This window comes from Pezoporus wallicus, unplaced genomic scaffold, assembly GCF_028554395.1.
Source record: "Pezoporus wallicus isolate ANWC-B61680 ecotype Strahan unplaced genomic scaffold, APGP_CSIRO_Pwel_v1 contig_2871, whole genome shotgun sequence".
In the NCBI taxonomy this organism is placed as follows: domain Eukaryota; kingdom Metazoa; phylum Chordata; class Aves; order Psittaciformes; family Psittacidae; genus Pezoporus; species Pezoporus wallicus.
The window spans coordinates 579,733-601,445 of NW_026640775.1; the positions used below are offsets into that span (position 1 = coordinate 579,733).

Sequence of the window (21,713 nt, forward strand, 5' to 3'; positions counted from 1 at the left end):
GAAAAAAGGCAAGAGACAGACAGCACCAGTACTAGAAGACACCACAAAAGGTGACAGATAAAAACCAGAGCTTACCACATCCCTTAACACTGCAGGTGTAATTGTCTCTAGTGAGTCTCTGGTATTTGCCTCTGTGCTGCTCCTGGTTTGCAGTGTTGCATCCCTTGCCCCTTTCCCCTCATCCCATTACCCACTCCTCCCTCCCATGCTGCCCAACATCTGTCTGCTTGCACCACACATTAACCTGCCTGCATTTTGGGTGCAGTGCAGAGCTGCAGTGGTGCTCAGGCTGCTTTGCAAGGCACAGGAACACAGCACTCCTATCTCACATCCTCTGCCTTTATCGCTGAAATGATCATGTGGGCCTGAGTTCTGGGCTTGTTTCAAGCACTTTTATTTCTTCTTTTACACAAGAGACAAAAACCACCCCACTTCAGACTCCAGATGAAAACAATGTGTGTAGATGGGTTAGCCTCAGTGTGTGTGCTTGTGTGTGTGGCGTGCATACAGCCTTCTGGCTGCATGCTTTTCAGATACAAAGCTCAGGCCTCTGGGGTGGTGCAAGGAAGCAACCTTTCTTGAGGAGCCATCAGCCAGGAGGAGAGCTAGTTGTCTGGGTTTCTTCCCTAGGGAAACCTGTGGTGGTCCCTGAGTCTCAAAGCAAAAAGACAAAAGACCCAGAGCTGCTTCCCTGGTCCTACAGCCTCTCTACACTCAGTTACCCCTTATCTCCCTATCCAACATCTTTAACTTCCTAAAAACTATGACTTAGTTACAGATCAGGGTCCTCCCAGGATTACAGCCCTCATGACTACAGAAAGAGGTAGAGAGGGCTCTCTTCTGAGCAGAGGGATTCTTATCTTCCTTTGGTCTCTGGTTTCACAGTGAGATCTTAGATATCAGTGGCTCCTTCTGTACCACAACTACACATCTGTTCAGGGAAAGGAAACCACTGGGTTGCTCTGCAACTGATTGGACCATGCTTGGTGGCTCTGAGAGCACCTACATGGCTCCTCAGAAAAATACCCAGGCCTGGTTTGATGGCAGGAGGGGCTGGAACATTCTGGGGATGTTCTTGACTCCTCTCAGATCCTGTCCTACATGCCTGGAGCTATATAGGAGAACCGTAAAGGCCAGCTGCTGTTGAGCCTTTACATTTGGACATGGGAAGCGCCATGCCCACTGCTCCAACAGTCCTCAGTGGATTGTACGCTGTGCCTCTGCCTTCAGTTTGGAAAAGGAAGAAGTAAATCTGGCAAGTTGTCCTATCAGTCATCTTCCTGCCAAGTGGGAGGCAGAGGGAACCAATGCCCCCAAATTTCTTCACTGGAAGAGCCCAGCATGGGAGGGAAGCTGTCCAACAATTACATCTTCCTGCTGTCTGTGACCAGGTCAGAACTCAGTTTTTGCTGGCAATCTTTTTCTTACGGGCAGAGACCAGATCATAGAAAGGATCCTGTGTGATGCTCATCCTGGAAATAAGAGCAAATGGTAGGAAAAGTAAGAGACTTAATGCTGCACAGGCAACCTAACTGAACTTGAACTGAATTATATACAGACCCACAGCAGAGCATTTAGCTGTGGCTAAAGATTCTCCAAAAGGGACCTTAAAACTTTGAACTTAAGAGGCACCACAGTTGCTAGACTGCAAATAGTTCCTTCCACCCCCTTTTTCAGGCTTTGGTAGCCAAATAAACTGCCTGACTGTTTGTCCCTGGGACTGAACAAAGGCAAGCTCTGGCCTCCTTTTCTGGTCTCCTCACCGTATTGCCTCAATCCACTCATCACGTTCTGCTGGTGTGGTTGCTGAGATCTTGTAGGACTGATGCTTGCCTTCGACCACCTTTCCATCCGCATCTGTTTTGCAGGCTTTGATCTTCTGCCCTTTGCAGTTGGGAATGAAGAGTTCAAAGCAGTTCTGTCAGAAAGGGAATAAAATAGAGCAGTAGGGGAGGACAGGGTGGAACAAGGAGACTATACTGCCTTCAGCCATGGGGATAGGTTGAAGGTGAAAAAGGAGGAGAACATTCTGTCTCTGAAAGGCAACAGAACCTTTCCTTCCTCATCCCAAGAATCCCTCTATGAGTTAGATCTCCAGGCTACCCCTCTTAGATAAATACACCCTTCCTGTGAATGAATGGATGCTAAAACAGCCTTTATGGAGGGATGGAGCATCAACAGCTACCAGAAAACACCTTCTGATATCTGTCACTTTGTTCCACTCATGAAAATGTCTTCCCCTTTGAAGCTGATGCAACATCCTCTCTTCTGCCTGTCACCACACAGATAGAAGGTGATTTCAGAGACATGACACATCAAGAATGGGTATCCACAAAAGATGCACAGACAGAATGCCACTTCCTGGGCAAGTTTCCCAACAACACAGCACTGTCTAGTCTAAATGTGCTGTAACTGATTATGAAGAATCATTGGGAGAGAAACAGAACCCCCATCTCCTGGGTGATGGTGCAAAATGAGTAAGGAGTCAACTATGGGCACTCATCTCAGCCCCCCTATACACAGAGATGAAAACATTCAATAGAGCCAGGCAAAGGACAGCTCTTCCTTTACACCAGATCTTCCCTGATAAAATAGGACCATGTTTAAATACTATCATGTTTAGACAGGGGCACAAGGCAGTTTGGAATGGCACCTTCCCTCTGAGAAGCATGGTAAGACCTGAGAGTCTATTAGCAGAGCACCAAGCAAGGGAGACTTACTGGCTTTTTGGGATCATCCACCTTCCGGACTGATAGGTTCTCCAGGGGGATAATGCCCAGAGGCTCTTTGTCCTGAAGTCAAGGAAACACGAATTAACGTGCAACATGCTCCCCACACCTATGCCACTATACAGAGCCTCTCTGATTTACCAGACATGTGCCTTTATGGGGGTGACAACAGCAGTGTATGCCTGGGGAGACCCCCTCTATTTACACAGTGGGGGGCTGAGTTAGCAGAAAATCACAGCAATGTCCAGCCTCCCTTCTCCTCAAGACCAGAGGAGAGGAAGCAGTGCAGGAGAAGAGGTCTGAGTTCTGTCTGGGAGCATAGGGTAGTAGGCGAGGGTTGCCTTCCTAACCCTTCACTCTTCCCTGGCTCCAAAGAGGCTCATAACCACCCGTGACACCATTTCTTAACCAGGAATGAACCCTTTACCGTGGTATATTCAAAGTAGTAGAGGCAGTTATCGGCCAGAATGAACCAACGACGTTTCCAGGTTTTCACACGTCCTCCTAAAGGCAATGAGGTTCCAAAGCCATTAGTCACACATTTTGCTGTTTGTTCCCATCCCATTCCCCCTCAAGCTCCAGACACACACACACAGAGGGAGTTCCTCCCAGCAACCCCTGTAAATCAGCCCCAAGCAGGTGCTCACTGCTGATGTGATGATCTATGGTGGACATGCACACACATAGGGAGCAAATTCTGCTCTGATGGGGCTGTGAATGAGGAGAGGTGAGAGATAGCTTTTTGGGCCCCCGTTTTGAGCAGACAGAGCCTGCAGGAGCTGGAAAGAGAGAGCAGGCAGCTGGTTTCAACAGCAGATGTCAGCCTCACCCCACCACAGCAGAGAGGGAGGGGAGATCTGTGATGGGACTCAGGCAGGCGTGCAGGGAGTTCAGAGGAGCCAAGGAAATCTTCTACCTTACCTAGTTTCAGAAGCCAACCCTCACGGTTAGCGTTGAAGAAAGTATGTGTGAGGTCATTTCCATCGTCCTCTGGTATGGAGAATGGCTCGTTCTTTATGCTCTCAAACAGATTCTGTACCAGAACATTGGTGAGAGAAAGAAAGAGGGAAAGAAAAAGAAAGACAGGTTTCTGACCAAGCTTGTACACAGCTCTCCTAGGTCCATCTGCATCACCACTCTGTTTCCACAGGGTGAGATGAGTGAAATGGGGAGGGGAGAGGTCAGTGGGTATTGGGGTACAACAGCTCTCGGTCTGCAGCTCATAGGGCCTCAAGAGGGATCATCAGCTGTTTTCTTCATCCTGTGTCACAAAAGGGAGACTCAGTTTGGAAAGGCACAGACACAAAAATGTGCACCCATACCAAGAGAGGCTGCAGTGACCAAATCCAGCATGTCATACGAGTGCCACTCTGGGTAGTGCTAAGGCACTGAGAGGGGACAACATGGTATGACAGAGATTGCAGATGTGTCTCTGCATAGGGTCATTTAAGCCCTCGGTTGGTGGTGCCAAACACTGTGCTGAGAAATTTTATGTAGAAACCAATACACACATCTAAATGACAAGAAGTAGGCTTATTTCATAGACCCAAGGCCTTTGCACTGAGGGAACACAAAGGATGACATTCATAACAGCAGAATGACAGGGAGGCAGATTGCTAGTTTTCAAGAGATACAAAAATGTTGCTCATATCACTGGATATGCCATCATTTGTTACACAAATCCCAAGCAAAAATACCCCAACAAACTGAAACAACCACAGGCTCCTGCAACTTCCATCAAACAGCCTGAAAGAAATGGCACTCTGGAGAAAAATCCAAAGCCTTTACCCTGAGGGAATGCTGCTCAGCAAACCCAAGTGTGGGATGTAGGCATTCTCTTTGACACAAAACAAGTTACTCTCCCCAGGCTGGCTGGGTGAAGCTAAGCACATGTAGGCAGGCTGCCTACCTCTACCTTGCCTCATAGGGCAGGTCCGTGCCTGCTGAAGCTTTGGGAAAATGGTATCTCCAGATCTGCTAATGGATGCATCCCCTGCCTCTGTCTCCCTTGATGTGCATCTTCATCCTCTGGGATCAGAGATGCCATGGACCTGCTGAGAGCGTTACAAATGCTGGAAGAGATGCTGGAAGAGACACTGATGCCCACTTGGGGCTTGTTGGTTCTACTCCCTCAAAGCTATACCCTGATGTAGGAGAGGTCAGGCACTGGTGTCCTGACTGATGTGAACACTGGAGACAGCTAAGACATTCAAGCACGAACAAGGGAAAGGGATTCATAAACTGGGCCATGGTGACATTGTCTCACACACACAGAGACACAAGAAACAGACAGTCCCCTTGGGACTAGGACTTTCAAAGCTGGCCAGAAGAGCCAGGTGCCCAGCTACCTCCCACTGAGGTGGGTGTCTCATCACACAGCCTCATACGTACATGACACACAGACACTCATAGCTCATGTCTTTTTCTCTCACACAGCTACAGTATCTGTCCCTATCTCACACGGACACACTTGAAAACACAAACAAACTGATACTGCTCTTCCCTGAATGGTTTCAGCCACATCTCTCTTGTACCATGTCCTCACCAACAAGCATATTACACTGAGACCTGTGGACCTTTGCTTCTCAGTGGACCCCAAGACAGAGGCAGAAGAGGGACTGATGAGAATATGGGAGGTATTCTTACCTTTAAGAGCTCTTCTGGCAAGTCCCCTCCATTGTCAATGCCTCTGTTGATGGACACAAACCTTTCAAAGGGGGGTTTGTCTTTCACATTGGGGTTGTGCAGGCTGGTGTTAAGCATGATGATAGAGAAGGAGAGTATATAACAGGTATCTGGCAACAAGAAAGAAAATCAGGATGGGTGGAAATTGTCTTAAAGGGCAAATCAATACACCTAATCAATCCTAACAGGTGGCTTTGTATCCAGTCACTGGAAAACAGCACTGTTCTCTCAGCTGGAGGAGGAAAAGGAAGATGTCCCTTCTAATAGGAGAAAAAGGGACAGAGTTGGTCTCCTATGATAGAGGTGATTCTATCCCCTCAGGTTAATGGGGCAAGTTGGGTAGATCTGGTCCTGCCAGCAGGAAAGTTTCTACAGACCCACATCTGTCAGTGTTGTTGTTGCTGTGATGAGGTGTACCTCATGTGGAGCTGGATCACTTCTCAAGTCTATTTCCTGTGGGGATGGACTGGAGGAGGAGGACTGAAGACCTTCTGTCTATTGAAAAGCTTCACAGGAGCTGGGCTGCCTCCTTCAGCTTAAGGGGCAATATTCACACTTCCAAGTGATGCCCTCTGTACTTTGTGAATGGAAGAGGAAGGCTCCTCTCTCTAGTAAACAGTGGAGCTCAGCTTTAAAGGCATTCTTTGCCCTGTGCCTACCTGTGGACTGGAATACTCCTGGGTTACATTTGCAGTACCAGTTGGCAAATGCCTCCATCATCCGATCAATCTTCTGTGCTTCCCCAGGCAGCCGGAAGCTCCATAGGAACTGTCTGTCAGAAGCAGCATGTCACAGAATTAGTCAGATTCGGAGCAAGGGACCTTTATCCCTTCCCTCAACCCATGGGACACCATGAAAATAAAAGAAGTCATCCCATCACACTGGGGAGACAACACAGTGCTTGAAGCAAGAGCTCTGCTCGTCTCTCTAGGGATTGCCTGGGCTTGGCACCCACAAACACCCTGAAAGCAGGAAGCAGAACCAAGTATCCTGGAAATCATGGCTCTTCTTCCCTAGTGAGGAAGCAGAGACCTCAAGAGAAAATTAGGCCACCTGCCAGGAGGATGGCTTATAAGAAAAGAAGATGCCCTAAACCAGAGTCACTTTGTCATTGGGTTTTTCAACCTTCCTGGGTGGTAAGACCTAGTGGCTGAGCAGGCTCCTGCTCCATCCTCTGAATCCTACATGCTCACTCACCTCAGTGCCTGCACCAGGTTGAGGTGGGCAAACTCGTGACATGCTACAAAGGCTTGGAGGATCTGGATGTTCATGGGGTCCCTGGGAGAGGAGAGATGGAAAGAGTCAGAAGAGAGCTTTGAAGCTGCACAGTTTGAATGCCCCTTGGTGTGACAGCATGCCTCCAAAGGGCTTCCTAGTCCTGGCTGAGTCACTCACCTCCCACCCAAGTAATCCCCAATGGCTGCCTTGTTCAGGCCTTCACCCTTGTGGAGGAACTTGGCGATCTCCTGCAGGTCTGAGGACAATACCTGGTGCTCAATCAGGTACTGGATCCCCTGGGGAAGGAGAAGTAAGACAGTGAAGTAAGATAGCTCTGGGGGCTGATGAGAAAGTAGGACCCCAACACCTTGGTGTCAGCCTTCCTTAGCTCTCATGGTGTTGCCTCCCCTGTTACTCCCCATATCTCTTTATGGTGCATCACAGCCATGTTCCCACCCTTACTCCATCCCTCTTCATCCTCCATGATGGGTGAGCCCCAATTACATTTCATCCCTAGGTTTGGATAAATGTTTCACTGGGATGGAAACTCAAGCAAAGAACAAAGGGCAGTATAGGTTAAAAGTCAAAAAAGGCAAAGCCAAAATAGTAATTTTTAATCAAAATATCTTAGTGTTCTGCTTCTAATTATATTTTTTTTTTAATTAAGTTAAAGGTTTTTTTTTTAAGAAGTTATAATTAAAAAAATATACTCAGACAAAAATTTGGACTTGAGACAACTTAAAATTACTTTTCCAGAGAAGTCTGCAGTCTTTTCAGCTCCATCTTCCCCAGCCAGTAATGTTGGAATATGTTTTTTAGGGAATACAGAGGTTCTGAGCTGGGCTGTGAAAAGTCAACATCCTGTGTTAGAGGGAACTTCATGATTTTCAAAGTCACAGAAAGTTGAGGTTTTGTGCAGATTCTTAACAGTATCTAAAACCACTGTGACTCTTCAGACCACATTGCAATTCTCCTCACAAAATGCAATAAAGGAATGAAAATTGTTTTAGATCCATCAAAATGTTCTACTTCAACAGAATCAATTCACTTTGCCTTGTAATATATAAAAAACTATTTTTAAAATGCCCCAAAGAAAAAGCCATTTCAAAAGAAGGAATTGAAATATTTCTGAGATTTTTTCCACACTATTTCCCTTCTTTTTCCCCAGACAGATTTTCAGTAAGATCAGTTTAATTTTGCAAAGCATTGCAATGATAAGGGGGCTCCATTTTCCAGAAGAAAATGTTTTTCCCCAAAGGTTTTTCTCAGCCAGAATCCTAATGCTTACCTCCTCTAGCCTCAGGAACTCGCCCTGAGACCTTGGAGATAGGAAGTCATTTGAAGTATCAGCACTGCATGGATGAAATGCAATCTTAGCAAGGAGGGGCAATGAAAGTTCCTTGCATTGCAGCACCTCTCAGCCTAGGGCATGTAGTAAAAGGGAAGCAATAAACAGATCTGCATAATAAAGACATGTAGCGCAACTTTCCCACCAGGCTGATTGGCACTGAATTAACAAAGCTAAACTGGTTTGGGGTCAGAGCTAGTTCAGGTACTTCTGCACAGCATAGCTCAGTGCCACAGAGAGAGATGCCTCTGGGGCCTCAAACCAAGGTCAGACAGAAAGACATGATGAAACCAGCCCTAAGTATGATATCACTGCTGTGAGACAGCTCCCACTGGCAGGGGGATGTACAGAGGACTGGCAAGCACTCCAGCTGTGGTGTGGACATTGGGGAAGGTATCTTGAGGATCTCAGCAGGGTAAAGGAGGAGGAGGCATGAAAAGCTGTCACTCAGCCCAGCAGCCACCGAAGATGCCAGCTGTGGTGGTTAAGCTGACAAAAAGCAATCATTCAATTGCAGCTTGTGGTTTTCCTTACTGAGCTCAAATAAATGGTCCTCCGGTGAGGAGGAAGGAAGAGGAAACTGTGTTGCTCGTATCTTCTCTATTTCATCATGACAATTTTAGAGCTTTCTGCAGGGGGCTGAAAGCTGTGGAGCCTGGACCCCACTGGTCAGAGTCACAGAAAGTGGAAAACCTGGATTCACTCCACTGTCCAACCAGTACTACCAAAACTGTAACTACTTCCAAAATGTTGGAGGCAGCTTCTTGTCTTCTGCTCTGAATGAGCCAAGGAATCTGACACACTCTCGAAATTCCCCTTCTCACTTCATCTCTCTCCATCACACTATGGCCAATTCTCACATCAAGAAGAGAGATTTGGCTCTCTTAACACATTGGCAGTTTTAAACCACCCTGCCTCTATTTCTTAGTTTTGGGTTGCATGTGATGGGACAGCCTATAGGCGTATGATGGGGGGATGGGGGTCAACACAGCTTGATCATATCAGAAGACCATATTCCGGGACAGGATGCTACTAACTAGAGCCCTAGTGAGATAGGAAACCATACTCCCATGCCGCAGTTCCTTTAATATGGGTGTCTGCAAGTGGATGATCTTTCTCCCAGCTTTTTCCCCATAGGTGAAATGAGCAAATCCTACCTTTGCAGGGTCCATGTTGAATTTCTTCCTGCCCAGGGACAGAAGTTTGTCCCTCCGTGACAGTTTGCTGCAAACAAAAAGAAGGAAAATAAAACTTAGAATAAAAGGCCATGTTTCAATTCACTCACAAAGTAATTGAGATATCTCAAGGACAGCTGTCTGACTATCCAGGAATAAAGAGAAATCTCAGAGGAGAGAATGGTATTCCTGGCCTCATTTCCCTCTCCTTGTTGTAAACCACATCCCAGAGGTGTTTGTGTTTTCTCAACATCAAGAGAGAGACTTTGTAGACAAAGGAATACTCTTCTTGTCCCACTTGCCTGGTCTGCTTCCCAGGGTTATTGTCTGCCTCTTGCCTCTCATCTGCATTTTGGAAGCACTCAATCTCTGCAAACACTTCAGCAATTTGTTCCTTCAGTTTCTGCAGAAGAATGAAGAGGAGAATGAAGGTGATGGAGGAAAAACCAGCAGACACGTACACAGCAAGTCTGACTTCCTCAGCCACAGGAAAAGGACATGTCAGATGGTCACTACCAGTTCAGGATGTCTGTGAAATGGGTAGTGCTTTAGCTGACCCTGCTGGATTCCAGATAAAAACAATGGATAAGAGGAGCAGAAGGATATCCCATGTTTGCTGTCCATCAAGGCTGGAAAATCAAGATGCCTGCCAAGGCAAGCGCCACGTGCTTACCATGGTGGAAGCAACCACCGGCTGGCTGGGAGCATACGCTGTGCCCCATGCCACTGCCCGGAACACTGTCCTGGGCCTTGAGAAACAGATTTTGTAGTGACACAGCACCCCAGAGAGAACTGAGTCAGACAATGGGACTCATTTCCGGAATAACCTTGTAGACGCTTGGGCCAAAGAGCATGGCATTGAGTGGGTATATCACATCCCCTACCACACACCAGCCTCTGGGAAAATTGCACGGTACTGTTAAAAACTACACTGAGAGCAATGAGTGGTGGGACTTTCAAACATTGGGATACACATTTACCAAAAGCCACCTGGTTGGTCAACACCAGAGGATCTGCCAACAGGGCTGGCCCAGCCCAGTCAGAACTTTTATGCAGTATAGAGGGGACAAAGTTCCTGTGGTGCACATAAAAAATGTGCTGGGGAATACAGTCTGGGTTGTTCCTGTTTCAGGTAAAGGCAAACCCACTCACGGTATTGATTTCGATCAAGGAGCTGGGTGTACTTGGAAAGTGCCCGTGTGGAGAGTGCCCGAGAGAACTCACCCCAGTGTTGATTTCAGTTCCTCAAGCAATGTCACATGTGACACTCCTTCCACTATGCCCATTTCCTTCTACCTTTTACTTTGCATAGCCCTGCTACGCATCCAGAAAAGGGGAAGTGGAACCAGTAACTTTGAAGTTAGTATGAATCCTGAAGTGGCCACATTGTGAAACACAAGTTCTTAACGTACCTATCATTCAAATACCACTGAGCAAATACCTATTTTTAGGTGGATAAAGAAGAAAGAAGGAAAAAAGAAGAGTAATCACTGCCAAATTTTATAAAATCAATTGTAGAATTCAGTATCCTTCAGGCCCATGACAGACTAAGACTTCCTTGGCTGGATGTTACCAAGGGAATGAAGGTGTCTATATCTGCTTGTTTCCATTCTGCAGTTATAGTTCTCCTCAGAGCCGGAGCACATCATAACTCTCTTCCAGTAATCACTCAAATTCTTCCCCACACAAACCAGAAGGGGACAAAGGAATGTTTTATGACAGATCTTGCCTCAACAAGAAGTGAGAATGTGGCTGTGGTATGCATCCAGATAGAGAAACTGAAGTTCCCCAATATCCCATAGTTTAAAAGAGCTTCTGGATTTCAGTTTTGCTCTGCCTTTTTTTCTGCTGTGCTTCATCAACCTCCAGCGCTGAGATTGCTCCTTACTAAGCTTTAGGTATTGCGCAAACATAACAAAGCCATGATCTTAGCTCCTGATTTTCAAATGATTATCAGTTTTATCACTTTATTCACTTTCGTCTTTTGGCAGTGTAACCAGCAAGTCTAGATCTATACTGTCCTCTCCTTCCTCTTCCTTTACCAGTTACCCCCCCTAAGTCTTTGTGTTAAGGGATATTGCTAGATAGTTTCTGAAGAATTCCACCTGGGAAAATGTCTCTAGTTCTAGGTTCTCTTTCACTTAAACTCATCCTGCTCCATTGGACAATGCATGCCTCATTGGTTAATGGCTTTGGGATTCAGAGTGTGGGTATGTATAGTCTAGGAGCCATAGTCCATTAGTGGGTAGAAGATGTAGTGCTCCTATTCAAGAAACCTGCCTCCAACAATGCCTATTGAATATTCTGGAAATTGAAGAGACAAGAACTACAACAAGCAAACCACAGGCATTTTATACCCTGTTTTGCAAGAAGGGACAAGACACCATTCTGGTTTGCGACAGAGGTGGTGAGTCTGGAAGCCTGAGAAGTAATGGGTAGTTTGGCTTAATCCTTTACACAAGGAAATATTACACCTATTTCCCAGGCATCCGGATATCTTCACATTGTGGGAAAATCAGTGCAAGTCCAATACTCAGTTGGAATGAGCTTGCTCAAATGGGAAACCACACTCCAGATGGTGGAGACAGAACAGAATGGAAAGTGTATGGGACCATGCAGGACTGTGGTGCGATATTAGTGACCGATTTTGAATCTGTCACTTTCAGACATCTTAGGAGTTAGTGGAAAAATGTTTGTCTGCTAAAAGAAAATAAGAAAAGCAAGTTCAACCACAGAAACTTGTGTGGAAGGTCCTGCCGTCACATCTCTAAAGAGACAGGATCCTTTATGGAGGACTTGTTAGAGGTGCACAAACCAAATGAAAGTTCGATAAACACAGGGGATGCAGCAGGTAACTGAGACTGATACGTCATTAGCAGGTAATCAGTAATTAAAAATAGTCATAAATGGTGATCCAGGTCCCTGCCAGTATGACTTAGTGAAGTCACAGTTATTTCCTTAATCCTAAATATGCAGTCCCAGATCATCCCTGCTAATGAGCTGACCAGCCTTTCTCAAATGTCCAATTAGGGTAGTTAACGACTCCTGCAGCAGAGTACTATAGATTGGATGTAGACTGATGGCAAACATGTCAGGGCAGCCTATAGCTCAGGATGGAAGTTGGATCATGCCAGAGTAAATGTCTCCCATTCAGGAGCACTTCTGCATGGCCTTAACTGTTAAATGAAGACACACTTTGGTGAAGACAGTTTTTAGAAGGCTAAGCAGACAAGGAACATGATAGTCCTTACCTTAATGTCCTCCAAAAGCTCCTGTCTGTGCTGCCTGATTGTCTCTATTTCAGCCTTTTCAGCTTCACTCAAGTCAGTTGACCCTGGAAGAAGAAACATGACTGTGAGAACAGTGTTGGACCAACCAGACCGCAGGAAACGCTGCTTCAACCTCTCAGCGCCTATCTTCTCCTAGGGTCATGCCACAGCAACTCTGATGTTTGTGTTTCAACATCTATGTGCCCTGCTGTTGCAGCCACTGCACCTCAAGCTTTGCCCTGTAAGTTATTCTCAGTCCAGAGTGAGCAGCACAAACCCCTGTACTCCTCCTAGCAGACAGACGCTGTACTGGTAGCACTCTGATCTAACCCTGAAGCAACCCAACCTATTCAACCAATTTTCCTCCCCATGAGCACAATAAGGAAGTTATACCAAATGCTCTTTGATGGGTTTTATGTCAGTCATCTTTACGTGCTGAAAAGCTGTGACCTAGATACTTCATCTGCATCCAAACCTCCCATGAAGAGCTATTGGCTTCATGGGCTGATCCACCACAGCTAGATGCAGAAATGTCTTAAGAGAGAGAGCTGAGGTTTTCTAGTCTAAGGGCAGGATATGGCGGGATGAAAGCCTTGCTGAAGAAGAAGCATCTGTGGGAGGCTGCTATTCTGTGGACTACAGACAATGCAGAAATATGAGTAAGCTTTCTTGCAATCTACAGGAAGTCAACCAGGTACCAGCAAAGACAAAGTGACCACAAAATGATTCATAAAAGACCTAGAAGAATTGGGGTGACAGCACTGCTGCTAAATATAATCCAGATGAAGCACAGCCTCTTCATCAAGGAGGAGAAGGCTGTAGCCCCAAGAGAAGCAAAGCACATTGTGAGCCCCAAGAAAAGTCCCAGGCACTCACACAAGGGTAAAAGCACTGGAGCTCCTGGGATGCCACTTCAGAACTTGCAGAGTCCTTGCTGCACTCTTAAAGAGTGTAAGACAAAGCTCCCCTGGGAAGCCAGGTCAGGCCACTGGATGCCCTGCTCCACGGCTGCATAAGCCAAAATCCCCTGGGCCTCCTGTCTTCCTGGAAAAAGGGGAAGTGCTGCCAGACGCCTTGGAAATTCTCTTAGTGTGGATCGCACATGAAAAAAAAACTGCTATAAATATGACTGGAGAAAAAAGGGGAAGGAGCCAACTAAGACAAAACAAACGAAAAGGGGACAAGGGCAGTCATCACAGAAGCCGTATGCTTCTTTCCTGCCATGGCCACAACAGCTCAGAGAGACCTGCATCCCACCACCCAGATCTTTCCCACATCCTCCTGGTTGGTTGGGTTCATGTGCTAAGCCTGTCCTATTACTTTTCTCAGGCTGAAGCCTCTCTCCTCTGGCTCCCTCCCACTGTTTTCAAGCATTGCATTCCCTGGGGAGAGGCTGCTGAGTCTCTGGGAGGAAAGCGCCAGGCAAGGAGCCAGCATAAAGCCAGGGCCAGGAAGGACCCATGTCCCCTTCCAGCTCTGCAAGCAGTCCTCTTCAAGAGCTGAAAGAAGCTGAGGCAGGTAGAGAGGGACAGAAACCTTGTGGCATATCACAGCTAGCGTCAGACAAACCTATGTGTGAGGGGAAAACAAGCAAGGAAGAAAACAAACAATCAAACAAAAAGAAACAACAACAACGAACTCTGTGCAGTGGCTTTACTGCTTGGTATTGCTGACTTCCCCTTGACTGTCAGCCCTGTGCCTGTGAGCACTGCCTGGGTCTTTCAGCTTTATGTCTCCTACCATTCTCTCCATCTCCCCAGCTTTATGTCTCTTACCTCTATGGGGGCTGGTAGTTGTGGGTTATTTAATGACAAATCACCACTCGGAAGCTTTGTCCTGTATTTCTTTCCACTGCAGCAGGACAAAGCTGAGGAACCTCCACTTCCCCCACCCCATCAGCAAAGTGTGTGGTGTGGCTGGTTGCTGTGCTTCAGTTGTTCTGTGTAAACTGAAGCAGCCTAGAGCATCTTAAAGAGACCTGAGGCTCCCAGAGGACATCATGTCACCCACATGACCCCCCTACCATGACTGTAAATAACTCAGTGTCCCTCCCTCCTGAACATCTGAAAACCTCAGCTCACAAGGGATTTACCTGTCCAGTTTGTCTGAGAATGAGAGAAGTGTGGGAAGGACTGTGCGTGTGGAGAGGGTGGGGGAGAAAAAGCATCTGTGTCATGGAGAAGGGGAGGGAACCAAGGGATAAATAAGCAGGAAAGGGTGACATGGGAAGGAAAAAAAATGGATGGATGAAACTTTCAGGGCAACTTAGATGGAGCTGCAGAAAAGGTCCTTGTGAGGCTTCCTAAGTTTCCTTAGCAGCTTGAGTCCTCATTTGCCTTGGAAAATGATTCTGAGTTTGGTGCCTGCATGTTACTCCTCTTCGCTAACAGAAGGCCTAATGCTGCCCTCAAGGATGCTCTGAGGCTTCTCATCAACGTTATTGCACACATTGGGGTCTGCAGTTACGAGAAATGAACTTGTACGGCTTGTCTGGGAAACCATCCATGGAAAAGCAATGAAGGTAGGAAAGGCAGCTGGGCAGACGAGAGCAGGTTGCTTTGACTTTCATTCCCCCTCCACACTGAGAAGAAGCCAAACTGCCAGCAGAAGGACACTCGGAGTGAAGCACCATTTGATTAAATGCTTGCAATGACAGAGGAAATTCATCTCTGCACCAGGCAACTGAGGAGCAGCTTCAGCCTCATCAAAGTTCTCAGTACCACCAAGTTGCACTTCACTCTAGGGCTAGGCCAGGACATAGATGAAGCATGGCCCTGGTCAGGGTCCTCTGCACAGGGGGAAATCTCACCCTGGTGAAGAACAACCCATGAAAACACCCACAGGTTTCAGGGAGATGTGTCAGCCAAACCTACGCTGAAGTCTTCCAGCTCAGACACAACACACAAAGAAATGGTTAGCATCCTCTCCAGGGAGGACATAAAGTTGATGCTTGAAAGTCATTTTCAGAGAGAAAATGTTGAAAGCACATCACATCTGTGGGGCTTACACTTGCTCTTGAGGTTGTTTCCCTACTGTCAGGACAGACCCAGGTAGAAAAGACCTGCCAGCTCTTCATGAATTGCACAGGCTTGTGTTTTCAGTGCTGTCACTCAAAAGAGAACACAGACTTCAGTTCCAGTTGTGGTGACTTACACTCTCAGCTGACCCATCCGGAGGGCAGGTCGGAGTTACCCAAAGGTCTGGGTACTCATGTGGCCAGCATAAAGTACAGCTTGCTGGTCTCAGTCCCCACCGCAAAGGGCTGTGCAGAGCCATACAGGTGCTAAGTCAGGCTTTCAATCCCAAGCAAAAGTATATGAATAGGAAGACAGCTTTTGGAACATGGATATGTGGGAAGTGAATACCCAGGAGAGCTGGAAGGATGGACTGCAATAACAGTAGGGGGATGTTATGAACAATGACTGCTTCTATAGCACTGTTACAGAGCATCCATATGCTACTCATCTACAGTATAACAACAGAGGTTCAGCTGGCCCATTTGTAAGGCAATACAGGGCTCTGAGTGTGGCTGCTGTAGGGTTTGGGCACTTCCACCCATGGCAACACACAAGCAGAGCAGCCTGATGGGCATCTTCTGCCTGGATGAGGCTGTCTGGTGGAAGAATTTCATGTGAAGTTCCTTTTCTTCTTTGATATGGCTGTTGTGTCATCTGCAACACAGACTACCACCTACCCAACCAGGTACCAGGAGGCCTTCCTAAATTCTCTCCAGCCCAAACTGTCTCCCTCCTGAAGCCACTCCACAATTCTCTTCCAGCTCGTGTCAGAAGAAATTTAACATAGACCTCACATGTGTCTAATTTTCACATTCCAGCTATGGAGGAAAAGGTGTGACAAATAACTTATGTTGTCTCCTGGTCCCCTTCATTCTACATGACAACTTAGAGCAATCAGGAAAGCTTCCAAGCACTTTTGCCTATGTCTCTCACCCCACACATCCTAGCACATGATACCAGGGTACCAGTCTGCTCTCCCATGTTTCATACACCCAACTCAAGGATTCGGCATACTGGCTCTGTGGCTTCACCTAGACAGTAGCTAGAGTGTCCTGAGGGAAGCTGGAAGAGGACACCCACTGCAGGGAGAGCAGCCTCCCCACAAGCATACGTCTCATCCGCACGCAGCTGTGGCAGACAGGTACCTAACAGGACGATTGCATCTGCAGGTAGGAGTGACTCCAGGAAAAGCTGTGCTATTGCTGTGTGTAACTTTTAGGACATAATTAACTCAGTAGCACATAACTTAATTGAATGACTGTGTCAGGCCATCAGTTCTGAGAGCCTCAGTTACTATGCCTTTGAAAAATAAGACAATAAGTGGCAAACCCCACCATCACCACCACCTCCTTCCTGCCCAGCTTCTCCTGGAGAAGCTCTGTCCACAGTCGCTTTCATGTGATGAGGGCTGGGTGATCTGAAGAGGTGCACCTTCAAAAACATTCATAGCCAGACGCTCACGAGAGTTTAGCTCCCATAGTCCCACCAATTTCCCTGACAAGCAAGGCTGGTGTGTAGTTTGAGCATGCCTGTTCCTTGGTCACCCACCTAAGAACTGAAAGGTGCAGAACAGCTGTTGAAACTGAGTACTGCTTTTTCCCTTCACTCTGTGCTCTGTATCATATACGCAAAAGCCTGTGAGGACGGGGGGTCAGACACAGCAAGGCTATTGCAAGACGATTCCTTTCTTCCTGGCTCTTATTCAACCTGTTCCTGTTCCATTCTTCCTATCTGCTGCTTTTGCACACACACAGCTTCCTCAGCCAGAGGCTGGAAATGTTCAGACTGGCAGTATGCCTTTCCCTGCTGAATCCCAAGCACTTCATCCACCAGCTGCCAAAGCAGGAAACAAAACCTGAGATCTCTCTCAGTTCCTCAGATGTGGTGTATCTCCCTCCACCCACATCTGCCTTTTGAGGTTATTTCAGGACCAGGCAGGCCCACCTGCAGGTGGAGTTTGTAGAACCCTAATATAGCCGTTTATCTTTAACATGGACATAAGAAAGACAGATCCCAGCTCCAAAAGCCTTGCAAGCATGCTGCACTGGGACACCCATGAGCGCAAGAGGCTCCTGCGGGCTGTAGCAAAACAGCACTGAGGAGCCATGTTGCATGAAGAGAAGCCAAAGCTTATAGATGCTCATCCTAAGTATCACATATACCCCTGAGTCAGTTCCCAGCTTAGCTCAGGACCATCAGCACAAGGGATCACAGCAGTAGACACTCTCAGCACAAAGGCCACCCAAATCAGTGGGAAAATTTCTCTGAAGGGGTAAGAAATTTGCTTACGGGAGAGCAAGTAGAAATAAATCCATGCCTAATGCTGAAGGTTGACAAGGAATTAACTGCACCACCAAGGATCTTCCACCATCTCATTCCTCCAGCTACCAGCCTCAGCATCCTCTCTAGCTGCTGGGATTTCATGGTGTGCTCTGCTCTGTCCAACTGAGCACACAGCCCTCACAGAAAAGGCAAAGGATGGTCAATGCTTACCAGCAGGACAAAAGTCCATCCTGAAGAGAGCAATGTGTTTGCAGCACAAGTGTTGCTCCTCCTTGCCTTCTGCCTGTTCAGATGCTTTACAGAACTGAAACAACTGGGAGCCAGTGACCAAGCTCGTAGCAGCACTGGGGGAGGCGGGTTGCCCTGTGACTCCTCCCTTCCTCTCCTCATCCCTTCGACCACATTTCATGAGCTTGCCTCAGTGAAAGGAGCTGTATGTGCATACCACTGTGAGCTAACAGGGGCTCCCTGGCCACTTCTGACACACAAATCCACAGATGCATTTCCATCCCAGCAGCTTTTCTGGGAACCTCTGAGCATGCATCTCTGATTGAGGGGGCTGAAATGAGCAGTGAGAGGCTTTTCTCTGAGAGACTCTGAGGAGAGAGGTGGGGAAAAAGGGAAGTTCTTGATTCAGAAAACCCATCTGATTTGGGAAGTGGTTTCATTTTAAAGGAACAATTCTTCCTGTGTTAATTCTGTAACAGGGTGGGGTGTGTGTTGTCAATACCCCAAAATTGGAGGATGGTTGATGGCAGGGAGAAGAGTCTCTTCCTTCCTTTCCCTCCCTCACTGCCCACTAAGTGACTTTGAGTCTTGCTCCTTTTTCTCCCACCAACAAACTGTTTTTATCTGGAAGCCTTGTAAATCAGAGTGGAATGGACTGAGGAGGAATGAAGTCTTCTCTCAGGTTTATCAATATTCCTCCCGGTGGGAGGCCTGGCCTTAGAGGACAGTTTTGAAAGCATTTGTGCTGCTCTGTTCACCTGCGAGGCAGAGGGGTGCCCCTTTTCCTCTGTTCCCTCCACATAGCCCCAGAAGGCTGTATGCTTCCTCTTGAGCTGTATTTGATTCCCATGTGATTTATGTGATAGATCTCTCATATAGGCAATTGTCCTGGGTTCAGCAGTAGCAGTCATTTTTCTCCTCCTTGGTAGCTGGTGCAGTGCTGTGTTTTGACTTTCAGCTCGGGAACAGAGCTGATAACAAGGATGTTTTGGTTTGGCCAAGGACTTTGTGAGCCTCATGCTCTGCCAGGGGGAGGGGAAGCCAGGAGGAAGCAGAGACAGGACACCTGACCCAAACTGACCAAAGAGGTATTCCATACCACAGCACGTCATGCCCAGGATGTAACTGGGAGTTAGCCGGAAGGGCTGGGAGACTGCAGGGTTGGAGGAGGTATCGGTTGGTGCTTGGTCGGGCTTGGGGGGCGAGTTATCGGTCAGCGGGTGCTGAGGTGTTGTATTCTCTTCCCTTGTTATTTCCTTTATCATTATTATCATTGGTGGTAGCAGTAGTGATTTGTGTTATACCTTAGTTACTAAACTGTTCTTATCTCAACCCGTGGGAGTTGCATTCTTTTGATTCTCCTCTCCGTCCCTCCGAGAGCAGGGGGAGGGCAAGAAAGGGGGGGAAGTGAGCGAACGAATTACCTGACTGGGTTTAAACCACAACATCTCTCATATAGGCAATGTGGGAAGAAAGAAGCACCATGTCAGAGCCAGAAGAACTGATGATTGAATAATGGATCAAGGTAAAATTCAAACCAGGTGTGATGCCCAAACAGGGCTCTTGCCTCCTTTATCAGGGCTGAAGCTGTAAAGGGATGGCTTCTCTCTATGCATGAGCACACAGCTCTGAAGCACTCTACATCCTTAGTTCTCTGACCTGTTGCTGTACTCACAGCAGGTTTTGAGCAGGACCACAAAACAGGTTCAGACTTCTACCCAGCATTCTTCCATGGGACAGCAAGGTAAAGTTTGCAAGAGCGTTGCATGTAGAAAAATAAGAAATGGCCTTCTGACCTGTCATGCAATCAGAGCTAACATCTCTGTAAGCTTGCCACCATTTAGAATAGGTTTGTGTGAGGCTGAAGGTCCCTGACTCACTAGAAAAGGGAGAGCTATTATCGTCCCACATTCCCATTAACTGAGTCTGGTCTGAGATCCTCTGGAGAGGATAAGTGGCTCTTTAAAAGGCTTGATGCGAGAAGTAGGATCTGTCTGAAAACTCTAGCTAAGGTCCATTGCTCTAGGGCCATTTAACCTCACAAAAGCACAGCTTGCCCTTCCTTCCTCTCAGTCTCTTGTGTTCGTTCTAACCTGTGGTTATGCCGTAGCTTCAGTGATGTTATTGGAGAGGACAAGTACTCCAATGACCCTTCAGTGAAGAGTGGGAGATATCTCAACCTTAAAGATGTCAAGAGGTGGCAGAAAACCAGAATGAATCCACATAGGCAGTTGTAGGCAGGGTCAAAAATAACCTGTGATCTTTAGGAAGAGTCAGTGGTAAACATTTAGCACTCACTTCCTGTGGTCAGTGTCAATATTTTCAAAGAAGCAGCTTGGAGCTTCTCTGGGAGGGATAAAAGGAAGGAAAAGAGAGCAAGCTTTATTTAATGCAAACTGATTTCAAACCATTACACCCATGTCTGCCCTGGCCCTCGTTACACCTGCCATGTCATAAACCCAGCCAGGAAATAAGCACCTCAGCCATTCCCTTCCCTCCCCAGGTGGGATGGGGAGGATAATCAGAAGAATGTAAATCCCATGGGTTGAGATGAGAACAGTTTAAAAACCAAAGTACAATATAATACTATTACTACTAATAATAGTGATAACGATAAGGGAAATAACAAGAGGAGAGAATATAAAACTGAAAGGGAAAAGGAAAAACCAATCAACACAAGTGATGCACAATACAATTGCTCACCATCCGCTGACTGATACCCAGCCCAACCCAAGCAGCAATGATGCCTTCCAGGTGACTCCCCCCAGGTTATATACTGAGCATGATGTGCTGTGGTATGGAATACCCTTTGGCTGGTTTCAGTCAAGTGTCCAGTCCTGTCTCTGCTTCCTCCCAGCTTCTTGTGACTCTCCTCACTGGCAGAGCATGAGACTCAAAAGTCCTTGATCAGGGTAAGCATTACTTAGCAACAACTAAAACATCAGTGTTATCAGCATTCTTTTCAGACTGAAGCCAAAACACAGCACTGCACCAGCTACTAGGAAGAAAATTAACTCTATCCCAACTGAAACCAGGACAACACCCAGTGTCCATATTTCATATTTATCAGAGGCCTGCGTTTAGGTCACAAATTACCAAGAGCCCACTCCTTGTAAACTCAATTTCTGCCTTGAGATTCTGGGCCACATCAGAGGAGAATTTACTGCCCTACAGTCCACCCTGTCCCAGTTCCTGCACTGGGTCCAGTGTGCCACCTCCAGTCTTTCCATCACTTTTCCACAAAAAAAACATTTAACAGTCTTGCAGCTGACATCAAGCAGACACATCAACCTAAAGCACTTCCTTGAGAGACCTGATCTTGCCTGCCACAGCGGTAGGTGACATATATAGGCTCTCGATCAGGGCTGTAATATATGTCTGTGGGCAGGCCAAACCACAAGCAAAGACCAAAATGGATGTGTCTGTGCACTGCAGAGGTATTCTTAGCCATTCAAACAGAGAGCAATGCAAAACCTGTGCCTGTGTCTCTGATCCATACTTACTTCATCTCTTAACTCCTTGATGCAGCTTTCTTCCCGCCTGTCTGCTGGAATCCCTGACTGCCCTGTTTTGAGACCTTACCTGCTACTTTCATTCTCCTGGTTGTGGTAGCTTTGCTTTTAACAGTTGTTGGATTTGATGCGCTCTAAATGCTCTCAGGTATTTCATCCAGAAGAGCCTGAATGGGAAATGCACTGTTAAAAAACTACATAAGTGTATTTCATGTAAAAATTAAACACCTGTGAGATGTTTTCTCATAA

General features: G+C 46.9%; 1 protein-coding gene across 1 annotated transcript; it reads right to left on the reverse strand.

The window, feature by feature from the left end:
* Positions 1-370: 370 nt before the first annotated feature.
* On the reverse strand, positions 371-18,067 carry CYTH4 (cytohesin 4). The gene is made up of 13 exons (XM_057420611.1): positions 17,935-18,067; positions 12,407-12,489; positions 9,458-9,558; positions 9,138-9,204; positions 6,810-6,928; positions 6,612-6,692; positions 6,074-6,186; positions 5,376-5,524; positions 3,651-3,762; positions 3,157-3,233; positions 2,721-2,792; positions 1,764-1,918; positions 371-1,472 (listed from the first exon to the last, which is right to left on the reverse strand). Exons 1-13 carry the CDS (start codon positions 17,951-17,953, stop codon positions 1,400-1,402), a joined length of 1,221 nt encoding a protein of 406 aa, XP_057276594.1. The 5' UTR covers positions 17,954-18,067; the 3' UTR covers positions 371-1,399.
* Positions 18,068-21,713: the final 3,646 nt, after the last annotated feature.